General features: G+C 42.3%; 1 protein-coding gene across 1 annotated transcript in view; it reads left to right on the top strand.

Moving 5' to 3' along the window:
- The window catches only part of LOC115458817 (origin recognition complex subunit 3-like), a gene marked incomplete at its 3' end in the record, with an annotated part of 99695 nt that overhangs the window by 17162 nt on the left and 68356 nt on the right, over positions 1-14177 (top strand). Inside the window, exons 3-4 of the mRNA XM_030188629.1 lie at positions 6860-6957; positions 11136-11280. Coding sequence (XP_030044489.1) covers positions 6860-6957; positions 11136-11280 — 243 coding nt within the window. The remainder of the gene's footprint in view (positions 1-6859; positions 6958-11135; positions 11281-14177) is intronic.

Here is a 14177-nt window from a genome sequence, read left to right as displayed (position 1 = left end):
CTTGAACCATATTACTGTACGCATCCGTAAAACCCATCAAGTCATGTTTTCAATTTAAAATGCCCAAGTAAAAATAGAATGTAATTTATTACCCCATTTGAGAATAATTGAAAATGTGATGGATTTCAGGAAATAGGTAAAAGCCTGGTCTCATGGAACACCTAGTCACCCGCCTGGTGCTACCCTGCGGCCACTTAAGAGGGTCTATCTCCATCACAGCTCAGGTCTGCCTGCACCTGCCACTTGTACTCAACCCTAGCAACCTCCTCCCACCGACTAGGTCACAACCCCCTCTGGACGAATCTCCCCAGTGATTCCTAGACTACTGGGGCCACACTCCCAGTGGTCCCACAGTTCCTAGAAAGCACTCACAGACCCAACACACAAACCACCAGGATTCTTAGTCGGTTCAGACAAACAGAGGTTTTTGTCATGAAAAATTAGAGCAATGAACAGAAAAGGTGCAATCAGCAAACAGTAACAAGTAACTGAATATGGATCAATTATAAAACTAACTAAACATTTGTTTACTATTGTGACAAAACAGTGGGTTTTAAACCTGTAAACTGTATTGATTATTTCTTGAAGTATATTTCTCTAGTTTGGCCAGCAGGTGGTGCATGTTTATGTTCAAAGCTGTTACAGAGAAATGACTGTGCCCACTTTAGTTAACACAGATAAGAAGTAACCTGAAGTGGTGTGACCAACTATTTTTACAACTTGCTGTTCTGGGCTCTGATTGGCCCAGGAGTTCAATTCATCTAGGATGTACTGGCTTTTGCTCCAGTCTTATCCAGGGAGAAAAGAGAGAAAGAGCTCTTTGCGAAGCCTTGTGAACAGTTATATTTGATAACCTATGAGCAGCTATATTACCTGAACTCTCCAGGCACTATCCAGATAGTGACTAAATGTTTAGATAGTTTTATAATTGATCCATATTCAGTTACCTCTGTGCTGTTTTTGTTCCATCTGTTTTTATGGTTCAGTGGTCAATATTTTTGTGATAAACATTTTAGTTTATTGCCTCTGCTTGTCTGGACTAAGAATCCTGGTGGTTTGTGTGGGGTCCCAGTAACCTAGGAATCACTGAGGATAATTTGAGAGCTGGAGGCTCACCCAGAGGCGGTTGTGACCCAGTTGGTGGGAGGAGGGTGCTAGTGTAGCTCATGAGTAGCAGGTGCAGGTGGACCTGAGCTGTGCTGGGTATAGACCCTCTAAGTGGCCACAGGGTAGCCCCAGACGGGTGACTAGGCATTTCGTGACAAATATCTAAATAGTACCTGGGATGTTCATAGGGTTACCATATGGCTCCAGAAAAAGGAGGACATATTGAGCCAGTCGGATTTTACTTCCATCCTAGATGAATTGAGCTCCTGGGCCAATTAGATCCCAGAACAACAAGTTTTCAAAGTATACTGCATCTTAGGAAAAAACAGTCATTTCTCTGTAACAGCTTGTTTAAACATGCACCACCTGCTGGCCAAACTAGTGAAATACAGTTTACAGGCTTAAAACCCACTGTTTTGTCACACCTGGTTATTTAATTTTTGTGTTTTTATATTTATTCTTTATTGATTGCACTTTAAAGACAACATATTATAACAACAACATAATCTTGAACAGTGAAATACGACTTTATCTTAATTCTAGGGCTGCATATTAATCATAGTTCACACTGTGATTAATGCATTTATTGTGATTTAAAAAAAAAATCACAGCTAGTAAAATTAAATGCACTGCTTGGTCTCTGTCACCCTCCCCCTGATTCCAGGTTGGTTATCTCTCCCTCTCTCAAACCCCCACCTCTGCCAGCCTTCCTTCAAAGGCATCTTTCCCTCAGCAGTGGTAGTGATTCATATACACTGCCAGCAGCTGGCCTAGAGTCTTCCCTTTGCAGCATTCAGCCCAAGTTGCATCAGAGGGGCATCTGATGATGATTCAGTATATGTGATCTCTCCAAAGAAGCTTTTAGTACTGATCTAAGAGGCCAACAGATAAGACTAGTCCCATCTGAACATTGCAGCTGTGTTGGACCCCGCTTCAGACTCCTCAAGTGTATGCCAAAGAAGCAGTGAGGTAAAGTCTGGAAAGAGGTATGGAGTCTAGTGTCATGGGGGTGGAACGAATACTGGAATTGAAACGACATCCAAGAAAGGTCTGCTTATATCCAGAATATTCATCAGATTCTACTGATAAGCCGTTACTGAGTGTCACTTTCTCAAAGCTGGAAACTAGGTTGTGAGCCCTTGGGCCACTGCCGAGGAGCGGCAGCGGCAGGCAAAACCACCCCACCCCAGAGGCAAGGCAGAAGTCTGATAAAGAGCTAGGCTTCACCTGCACATGGCCACCTTTCACCAGGAGTTGAGCCCCTGGCTGCTGGCGGCCGGCAGGACTTATAGGACAGGGCAGGACTGGATAACAGCTAGGCAGCACAGGGACAGAGGGTCAGAGGGAATAGGAATAAACATGGGCAGCAAGGCAGGAAACTGGGCTAGGACTCACAGAATAGACAACACAAGGCAGGGAATGGACAAGCTAGGGGACAGAAACTGGAAGCTGCAAGCAGCTACAAAAGCAGGAAACAGACACTGACAAACAAGGGAACGAACTAAAAGCTGTAAGCAGCCACTGAAGACAGACAACACAGAAACCTAAGCACTACACAAAGAACTACAAACAAGGAGCAAGACTAAGAAACAAGCAAACCCTAAACTAAACATAGACTAACTAGAAACAGGCAAGAACTTCAGGCAAGAAACTAGAACAAGGAAACAAACTCAGGCTGAAGTGCAACAAGCACCAACATACCAGGGCCTTAGACGATGCAAAGGCAGAGAGTCTCCAAATGGCTAATAAGCCCAGCAGCAACTGAGGCTCAGCTGCAGCAGTCACCAGGCCACTACGGGAGCTGTGCAGGGTCAAACAAGACAGACAAATCCGGCAGCCTGGAAGATCCGGACTGATCTGGGCTAAAGTCTGGAACGGGTGATAGTCACCGGTTCTGGCCACCAGAGGGCGAGGTGAGCACAGACGTAACACTGAGCCACATCTGTCAACAAGGCAGTTGACTATTATATTGCTGAACCTCATATAGATCAAGAGTTATGCTCACTTCAGTAGGGGAAGACACTTCAAGTGTCACATCAGTCACTGCAGGACTGGCTATGAAATACTTAAGAACACCAACAACGGCTGTCTGTTGAGAGCTTATTTTCGTTATCAGGACATGTAATCACTAACAAAAAAAAGTTCAGCTCTTTCACCAGACAACATTAATAACTTTGTGTAGCTCAGTGATTGGCTCAAACAGTAAGACAATGTGTGGATATATGTTGAATGTGTTCCCTAGTTGCTGTTCTTATGATTAATAAATACAGTATTGTTCATTTTCTCTTCTTGCTTCTAATGTTGGGCCTTTAATTGCAAAATTAATCATGATTTTAAACTTTAACTCGAACAATCACAATTAAAACATTTTTAATCAAAATGCAGCCCTATTTGCTACCCACCTCCCTTCCACCCACCCCAATAAGAATGTTGCTTAAATAACACTATAGGGCAGGGGCGTAGCTACGGTGTGGGGCCTCATGGGCCCAGGCCCCCTAGTCAGGTGCTGTGCCTGCCTCCGGATCGGATCCCTGGTTGGGCTGTGCATTACCAATCCCCTGGCGGTGCCTGCACACTCTAAGCCTGTACCCAGCTCCTCCCTCGTGCCTTCCCTTGGTCTAACAGCTGCCGCCGAGAGTCTGTGTGGCGCTAAACTCTTGGTAACGGGCTGGCGCTGAGACCTGAGGCTGCTTCTTTCTAGCGTTTTGTGAGGAGAGAGGTGATGGAACCATGTGGGTGGGGGTGAATGGAGGGCAGGAGGAGGATCTACAGGATAGAGGGAGAGAGGTGCAGGTAGTAGTAGTATGTGAAGTCGTCGCATGTCCCTGAAGAACCAACAGCCAGATCCAGGATAAACTCCTTGTTGTTCGACACCCAGGAGGATCTGTCTACCATTTTTTTTTTTTTTTTGACAGACAAAGATACATAGAGGGGCATTTTCGATATGATGCTTAAATCTGACTTTGGACATTTTGCTCAAAAAGTCTAAAATTCAAGTGTGGAATATAACGATTTTCGAAAAAGAAAAATGTTTGTTTCAAAAATGACCTTTTTCAAGACATTGCTGTACTTGGTGCGTTTAGGAGCTTAGCCGAGATTGGGTGGCAGAGCCGGTGGCAGGAGGCGGGGATAGCGCTGGGCAGACTTATACGGTCTGTGCCAGAGCCGGTGGTGGGAGGCGGGGACAGTGCTGGGCAGACTTACACGGTCTGTGCCCTGAAAAGGACGGGTACAAATCAAGGTAAGGTATACACAAAAAGTAGCACATGAGAGTTTATCTTATTGGGCAGACTGGATGGACCGTGCAGGTCTTTTTCTGCCGTCATTTACTATGTTTATCTTTATGGACTATTTTAAAAAAATGTCTAAGTGAAAAATGCACAAAATCAAGTCATGAGGATGTAGGAGGAGTCAGCTTTCTTAGTAGACTGGCCACACAGACATCACAGTAGAACTGTGGAGCACCCTAGGGGGCATTGCAGTGGAGTTCACATAGAAGCTCCCAGGTATTCGTCTCACCGTTACTCTCTTACATTGTATGGGCAGCCCACCAAAACCTATAATAAACTGTAGACTAAACTACTGTACTCAACTGGACACCACTACACTAGCCCTTATGGCTGCAGGTGCCACCTATATGTGGATACAGTAGGTTTTGGAGGGCTCACACTTTCCACTACAAGTGTAACAGAGTGGGATATGGGCCTGGTCCCCCTTCTCTACAGTGATACTGCACTGACCACTGGGCTACTCCAGAGACTTGCTTACTGCTCTAATAGGAGTGGCTGAGCATCTGAGGCTTTCATAGAGGCTGGTATGTGTAGTTTCTTCCACATTTGTAGGGGGCGGAATGGGGCAGTGACCACTGGGGGAGTAAGGGAGGGTCTTGCCTTAATTCCTCCAGTAGTCATCTGGTCATTTGCAGCACCTTTTCCTGACTTTGTTGTGATAAAAACAGGTCTAGACCAAAATTTTTAAATTGTAGCCCAGAACATTTTTGTTTTGTTCCAGTATGGCCGGAGTTGCCAGGGTTGCGGTCTTCCCGCAACACTGGGCGGCTTCTCTTGCAGCAGTTGCGGCAATATTTTGGCAGGTGCGGGTTTGGGCTGTTCTCTGTGGCCGCTGTGTGCTTTTTTTTTTCCGGGGCTTCTATTGGTCCAATTTGGTCCAATAGAAGCTTTCCCTGGGCTTCTATTGGTCCAATTTGGTCCAATAGAAGCTTTTCAGGGGCGTGTCGACGTCAGGGACGGGGTTAACGACGTCAGGGGTGACGCAGGAGGCGGGGTTTGTGACGCGAGAGGCGAGGTTTGTGACACGGGAGGCGGGGTTTGTGACGCGAGAGGCGAGGTTTGTGACGCGGGAGGCGGGGTTTGTGACATGGGAGGCGGGGTTTGATTTTGGGCGGGTTTTAGGCTGATTTTGGGCTGGGAAAATTTTTCCCATCTGGCAACCTTGAGTATGGCTGAAAAATGTATAACTCACTATAGTAAACTTGGGTTTAGAATAATTTATCTTTTTATATATATATATATATGTATGCACTTTAAAAAACTGCTAAACTGTTTTAAATTGTTTTAAATGTGCTCAGACCATACCGTTTACACCCATTATATCCCCAAGAGGAATATGTGGTGGTGTCACAATGGAACCATCATTGCACATATGATGTTCCACCTCCTAATATTTGTGTATGTACATACAGCTGCGCCCAAGTAGATCTTACTCACCAATGTATGCGTATATCTATAATACATATGTATAAGTCATGGACTATTCACATTAAATATTGTTAGACTTGAGCTCAAACCTTTCTAATACATGGATAATAAAACATAGAGTTCACCGTTTGTTTAAACCTAAAGGAGGAATATGTTAATTCATGACACCCTGATTTCTCTTCCCCCACATATCTTACACAAACCAACCCACAATGCGATATACACACATATTCACATAATTATTTCACTTCCCTTGGGGTATATTGTGCTCGTGCTTGTGCTTCATTAAAATCACATATCATTCATCCATTCCAATCTTGCCATCAAAATAACTGCTCCCTTTAACTCTGGCCGAGTTTCAAAAGTCTTCATCAGAAAGGGAAACTAAAAATAAAAACACACTCTTTTACAAACAACCCACACTTACAGGGTAAAGTATACACTCACAATGCTTCAAACAAACTCAATATATTAAAACAAAATAACTCACAATACTAATCTTTTAAACCAATTTTCAGGCATCATAAATCCCCCGGGTGGGATCGCCTCTGGAGTCCTTCCTCACTCCTTGGAGAGCATCTGAAGTCAGGCTCCCCGTGCTCCTTAAGTACCTGAATTAATGAAGCTCTGGCCTTAACATTTACCAGCTGGAAACAGCTTCCCTTAAAGTGACAGCAACTTTCTTAAACCCTCCCAAGCCTGCAACCCTTAAAGGTGAATACCAAACCACAGAAACAATTGTAAAATCTTCCTGATTTTTTGTAATTTATTAAAAATGTATAAGTCTTAGAAACACCCCTATCCTGCCCCCAGCATGCCCCCTTGTGCTTTGAACGCACTGCTGATGAGCTACATACCAAAGCGTTTAAAAAATGGGTTTCGAAAATAGTGATTTGAGCATTTTGCCAAGCAAACCTCCAAATGCCGATTTATGCCACTTTTTAAACGTTTTTCTCTTTTGAAAATCAGCCCCATAGTCCTAGCCAAATTAAAAAAGAAAGAAGAAACAAATCACATGTCCTTTTTCTTTGTAGCTGATTATTTTAACGCTGGCCTGAAAGGTTTGGAAGATGGCATCGTTCGGTTTGACACCTGCCAGTCGCTGTGGCGAGAGATGAAATTGGAGGCAGAGGTTAGTGCTTTGTTCTACATTATTATACTTAATGGGTTGCATCACCAGTTAGCTGGAAGTGAATTACAAAGAAAAAAAATTAAAATCTTACTTGCTCAATAACATAAAAAATTCCCAAAAAAAACGTTTTCAAATGTTTCTGGAACGTTGAAAAGGATTAGAATTGAAGTAATTCTAATGGAAACAAATACCACAACCTAAGTCCCATCACACCAGATGCCCGTCTATTAGCTAATTGTAGTATTATACCACTCACGATGGTAAGGAGATCTTGTTGTGATGAATGAAGCCCTCTTGATGGTCCATAATTAATATATTCTTCAAATAACTGAACCCCAACCATAATGCATTAAAAACCAAACAAATCTATTTAAAATGGTAACTTATGTAATTTTGTTTTCAAAAAGTGGATAGCATGATGGTTTGTGTGTATGTATATGTGTGTGTGTCCAGAATGGACAAGCGTGTAACAGAACAGATAGGTATTTTCTGATCTAATAATGAACAAATGCATCAGAGTAACCTTAAGCTTCCAAAAGAAGTACTTGCTACAGAAGAACATTTCTTTTTTTTTAAATGATAACGCATAATCTAATCATACCCCTAATTCTTTTCCAGTGATGAGTTTTGGTGCTTTGGAGCCATGTGCATTGTTCTAGGTAGTCTCTCAAATGGTTGAGAAGCAGTTGATCAGTGACAAACAGGAAGCATTACATGGAGTGACAGATATGAGAGTTGCTGTACAAAGGACTGAAAGCAGGATAATGTAAATTTTTCAGAAAGCAGAAGGGATTATGAGATCATTTAAAGGAATCCAAAGTATGTTCCTGGGTCTGTTTCTAAAAAGATAAGACTTGGCAAAGCTAAGAAAAATGCTGTTTCATAGAAGATTTTCTTTGAATTGGTAAGCAGTAAGTTTCACCACTTTTGTTGAATCCAATTTGCATAATAGATTTTTACATGTGTCTATACCCACTGCCGGGTTGTCAGCCAATCAGAAACAAGGATCCGTCCAAGCCCTGCCGACTCTCTGCCTAACCCCATCCCTTTGGATAACATCACTGGACGTGCCATCGTAACTCCCCCTAAACGCCCATTCCTTTTGGTGGTGTCGCTGGGAGTGATGACATAACTCCGCCCACGCCATGTACAAGATAGGGGAGGAAGAGCTATTAACTTATCAGGGATCAAGAAATCGGACAAATACGTAGAGGACCCCTATGTATAAATATTGACCTTTTAAAAGTAGAAAGCTTTAGTCAGTTGCACACACACCAATTACAGTAAGCAGTGTGATTTGACAGCAAGGAGCAGTCAGTCTGGAGTGTGCTGCTGGTTAAGAACAGCCTAATCTCTCTATATAAAAAGCATCTCCAACATTCTAATGAAGCCTCAAGTTTCCCAACATTCTAAATGAGTCATGGTGTAGATCGCTTTTTCTCCATGAGTGTCTGCCCCGCCCTTGCGTCACAACGTGACCCCTTGGGATCTCCTGCTTCTTTTCCAAAACACCTTGACGGAGGGGGGGCCCCTGCTGCACACTCTCATTCTTTCTCACACACATACACTCTCATAAATACAGCCTCAAACTATGTCACACACACCCACACTCGCACATTCACTCCGTCTCTCTCTCTCACACAGTCACTCTCACACATACACACTCCGCTGAAAACCTTGCTAGCGTCCGTTTCATTGGTCTCAGAAACGGGCCTTTTTTTACTAGTAAATCATATTTGCTTTAGTGTGAGAAACAGGGCCTTGTCACGGCTGCAACTCCTCAAAAAGAATCAACACAACTGAGAATTTAATGGAATTGGGGCATATGGAGTTGAACAAACCTATTGGTGGAATTGCTAACTATGGCTAACACAGCTATGTTTGAAAATATCTTGGCACTTAAATCTACTTTCCTTTATAGAACACCAATGTAATAGGTAAAATGCATGCTTAGAATTCAGGTGCAAACACTTAGGCCAGCCACAGAGCTCATGTTTGTCCTCAAACCTAAATTCCAGAGTTGATAATAGCTCAAAACGATGTACACTTAAAGTGGAAATAAAAAACACAGAATAACTTTGCTCAGTATAGCAATTACAATACACTATGTAAAAATGAACAAAAGTGAAGATTAATGTAGATATTTGCCAAATAACCAGGTTTTCAAACCCTTCCTGAATTTCAAGTAATCAGTTTCATACACTATGAAAAACTGCACCTAAAAACGTGTTTTATGTTTGCTGGCTTTTGAATATAGAAGCTGATGGTAATTCACATTTAAGTGTGCTGTTCTCTTAGGAGCACTTTTACTAAGCTGCGTTAGGTACAAACATGTGCCTAACGTAGCTTAAAATGGCGTAAATCAGGATGCGCTCAGGCGTCCTGCGGTAACTGCCAAATCTGTGTGCTCTAAGTGCCCACTAAAAGATTATTTTTTTGAGGGAGGGGGGAGGGTGTGTCTGTACAAACCAGTTACCACAGCTACATTGCTGTACTCTGGTTAGTGCCCAGATAGCGATTATCCCTTACCGCCTATAAATGGGTGGTGGTAAGTGCTCACATGGTATTTTTTTGTTGTTGCTTTTTTTTTTTTTAATGGTAGCATGCTAATGGCCATTAATGCAGAAAATAGAAATTACATTAGGTCATTTTACACGTCACTGACATCTGGTATCTTTATATTTTGCACAGTACAGGGGGATTCTAAATCCTGTCTCTTGGAACTAGGCCCCTGAGTGTGATTCTGAATTACATGCATGCTTAAGATTAAGATGGCACTGATCTCAGGAGTGGGGCTGGGAGGAGGGGAGGGGAATATGATATGTTTGTACACTTGTGATTGGTGTCTTAGGTGCTTGCTCAGTTCAGATAAGAAATGCATGCACACTGGCCCCATGTGTTTATATCTCTTGTATATCTGTGCCCTGACCTTTATGAGCACTGAGGCCAATGGCATGTAATGGACAGCCTAAGAACCAAAGGCTGGGCAACCAAGATTATGTAGCATGGCATCTACTTGGTGGGGGGTGGGGAGTGGAGAGGGAGACGAGAAAGAGGAGGTTTGAAAATGGGAGGATGAAAGTTGAAAAACTGAAATGCTAATGACGTTCTTTTGTCATACATTTGATAAGACCTACATATGGATCACTTCACTGGCTTCCGATCAGATACCGCATACAGTTCAAGCTTCTCCTTCTTACCTACAAATGCACTCAGTCTGCAGCCCCTCATTACCTCTCTACCCTCATCTCCCCTTACGTTCCCGCCCGAAACCTCCGCTCATAGGACAAATCCCTCCTCTCTGAACCCCTCTCCACCACCGCCAACTCCAGGCTCCACCCATTCTGCCTCGCCTCACCCTATGCTTGGAATAAACTTCCTGAGCCCTTATGCCAGGCCCCCTCCCTACCCATCTTCAAATCCTTACTCAAAGCCCACCTCCTCAATGTTGCTTTCGGCACCTAACCTTTATACCCTTCAGGAAATCTAGACGCCCCTACTTGACTGACTGTTCACTTGTCCTTTAGATTGTAAGCTCTTTGAGCAGGGACTGTCCTTCTATGTTAAATTGTACAGCGCTGCGTAACCCTAGTAGCGCTTTAGAAATGTCAAGTAGTAGTAGTAGTTAACATTAAAAGTAGGTCCAATTATGCATTTTTACAGGGTTGGTGTGGAAGGGGTATTGAGTTTAATTATCAAAATCTTGGAGGCAATTGGTCAAGCTCAGGTCTGAAATCTATTTGAGGGGGGCTATATAGCTGAAGATTCACCTAGGGTTCCCAGTACTCTTTTATTAGCCCTGGGAATAGGTGAGCAAGGCTGCTGATTAGGCTTTCAAGAGCCATGCCACCTGGAAAGACTAAGCCAAGGTTTTCCCATTCAGTCTGCAAGTACCCCTTAGCCAGTCTGATTTGCAGGATTTCCAGAATGAATATGCATAAGAAAGAGGTGCACGCTGCCTCTGGATACAAATATATCTCTTGCATGTACATCCAGAAAGCCATGCTGACTAAGAGGTTGTTGAGGACTGGGCTGACAACCCCTGGGCTTCAGCAATGCAGCAAAACCATGACTGACTCAGTCTGCCCAGAGAGTATGGTTTTAGTTTAGTAGAGGTAAAACAGGGACTGGATTCCTTTATACATGTTTTCTAAAGCTTTTATTTCTTTTTATTTCAGCAACTACAAGAAGAATTGAATAAAAAATTATTTGATAGTCTGATAGAGTTTTTGAGAAAATCTCAATCGGAATTCCAAAGAGAGAAGAATGAGTGGAACTGTCGCACAACATCCAGTGAGATCCCTGCTGCCGCACTGGTCCTGGGTACGTGTTTGAATTGAAATCAAGCTGTCGGTTCTTTGTGTCCTGATTTCTTATAGTTCTGATTGGACAAATGTTAAGTCTCGTAGAAACCCAAAGTTGATAGTTCCATTAGTACAAAGACATTTCTTTCCTGACCCCTGCAATATAACTTCTGATTATAGTGTGTAGAAACACAAGAAGGGAGGATATTGGTTTGCACCAGACAGACATGCAGTCTGATTATTGCAAATTTGCCAAACAATGTAACTACCAACAATCATCAGGGAATAACACCCTTATCAAATGTGGGGAAAGAATAAATATTGTTTATAGTGGAGTTTGTTCTTACATGGCCCCCTCTGACAACCTGGTATCAGTGAGGGCTGTAATTATGTGGGAATTATTTCTCTGATATATCTACTTACCATAAGAAATATACAATTTGGACAGGTGAGGCAACAGAGTTTCTATCTCCTTACATCCACCCCAAGATACTGTGATGGCTTCTGTCCTTTTTGTCTTTTCTATGTTCCTTCCAAGGGGATAGTCTTTATTATAGATAATAACAAAGCAATCAGGCAATAGAGCAATTAGACAAAGTAATCAGGCAAGGCAATCAGACAAAGTAATTGGGCAAAGTAAAGTAACAAATGGCAAAGAAAGCAGGCCTTAGCAATTTGTTACGAGAGGGAGAGAGAGACCACTGTGATAGTCATTCAGTTAATCATCTCACCCCTCTGACTAGATACAACACAACAGTGCCTTATATACAGTGGATTGGGCATCAATCCCCCTCCCAACTTGCAATTTCAGCTGATTTCTGTGTTATTCAGCTAATTTCTGTCTTACTGTATTGTTTACATAAAATGGAACACACAATCTAATTCCAAGGTTCCTTTTACTGAAAATTATAGTAGTCATTTTGTTACAGGGATTTCCCTAGCACCCATGTTTATTATAGTGTTATCTAAGTCCTCAACATTTCTTCCTCTTCAAACCTTGTGAAGTAGTCTCAGTGGCACCGACTCTGTCAGGGAGGGGGGAAGAGTGCTCGCTGGTTCAGCATGACCTTGTATTCACAGCATTTACAGCTCTCAGCAATAATACAGAAAGATGAAGTTTGAGCCTTTAGCTGTGTAGGTCATGGGTCCCAGCTGGCCTGTCAGTGCTCAGAAAAGTGCAAATCAATTCATTATCAAACAAAATCTTTCAGATAGTCATGTAAATTTGTCTAGTGCTCATATTGTTAAGAGCCTATAGGGGCTCATTTTCAAAGCACTTAGACTTACAAAGTTCCATAGGTTACTGTGTAACTTTGTAAGTCTAAGTGCGTTGAAAATATGCCTCTAAATGACATCTATGTTCGTGAAAATCAGTTGAGTCTGTTCTATTTTTAATCATTACACTCGGCAACTCTCCACTCTTTTTCACAAACGAACAATTCCACATCTCCACTCTCCAACTCAGCAAAATCAAAAATCGGTCCAAAGACAAGTTTGATCTTGAGCTAGTCGCTTTTAAAGCAGGTCTGATTCAGGAAATCATTTTGCTAGCCATTATTTAAAAAACAAACAAACATACATCGCATTACACCGGCCAACTCATGCCCATGAACCCCCCCTCAAAAACGCCCGCTCTCAAAATGCTTTTCTCTGGGCAAATATCAAACTTATACTTTTTTTTTTGTTTGTTTGATTTACATGGTTTTAACGCTTTTGTGAGAAACACGTTGATAAGACATTTAGGGGTCCTTTTACTAAGGTACACTAATGGATTTAGCTCGTGCTAATGATGATAAACCCATTATATTCCTTTGGACTTTTTATTTAGCACTCACTAAATCTGTTAGCGCACCTTAGTAAAAGAACTCCTTAGGATTTTAGGGGTCATTTTAGACTCCACTCTCACAATAGAGCCACAAGTGAAAAAAAACTATTTGGGACAGTGTTTCCTAAACTGAGGTATTTATGCTTTATTGGATCTTTTTAGGACATTTTCAGACTATTGGTTTGTAGTCTCCTATGGAGGTACACATGGGGGAAGCCACTGCTTACCCTGGGATTTGTAGCATGAAATGTTGCTACTATTTGGGTTTCTGCCAGGTACTTGTGACCTGGATTGACCTTTGTTGGAAACAGGATTCTGGGCTGGATGGACTATTGGTCTGACCCAGTATGACTATTCTTATGTTCTTATGGACTGTGAAAGAAGGGCTGAGGGATTTGGAAGGATGTAAAAGAGGGTCTACAGAGAATGGATATATATTGGCATGGGATAGTGAGATGAGATAAAAGATAACTGGAATGGGGAGAAAGAGAGAGAGCTAATCGGTATGTAGAGAAGTTGAGGATGAATTGGGGATAGGGAGGCAAGAAGGTGCAGGGCCAGTGTTGAGGAAGGGGGATCTCCCCTTCTATACCCTTCTCTTCTCCACCTTCCCTCCCCCCGATCCTGTCTCCAGAACTCCAAGAACCTTCTCTTTCTCTTCTTTCCCATTCCTTATCAATCTTTAAATTTTCTCCTGCCTGTATTACATATTCCAAGTCATCTTTTTTCATACCCCTGAGATCTCATCTTCCTTTGCTCTCCCACATTGATATCTAAGATCAGCTGTATAAGTCCTAAAAGAAAAAAATGAATTCTATAGACATAAAAGAAGACTGGAAAATGACTTTATTTTTTATTATATAAAATAAGTTATTATTGTTTACTATGCAATTGTGCCATGGAACTGTCTCAGTATGTCAAAAACTGTGTCGCAGAATATTCTAACTCTTGTCACAGAATCTGCCTTTGAGCTGCCACAGGAAACTGGGGTTATGGGTATGCATTGATCCTTCATTGTACTGCCAAACCTAATTGTACCTCATCAGCAGAGATTGTAACATTTTATTTCCTTATCATCCCAAAAGATCAGC

The sequence above is a fragment of the Microcaecilia unicolor genome, unplaced genomic scaffold (genome assembly GCF_901765095.1).
Source record: "Microcaecilia unicolor unplaced genomic scaffold, aMicUni1.1, whole genome shotgun sequence".
Classification (NCBI taxonomy): domain Eukaryota; kingdom Metazoa; phylum Chordata; class Amphibia; order Gymnophiona; family Siphonopidae; genus Microcaecilia; species Microcaecilia unicolor.
Note: the sequence above shows the minus strand (reverse complement) of the source record. Positions and strands in the feature narration are given on the sequence as shown.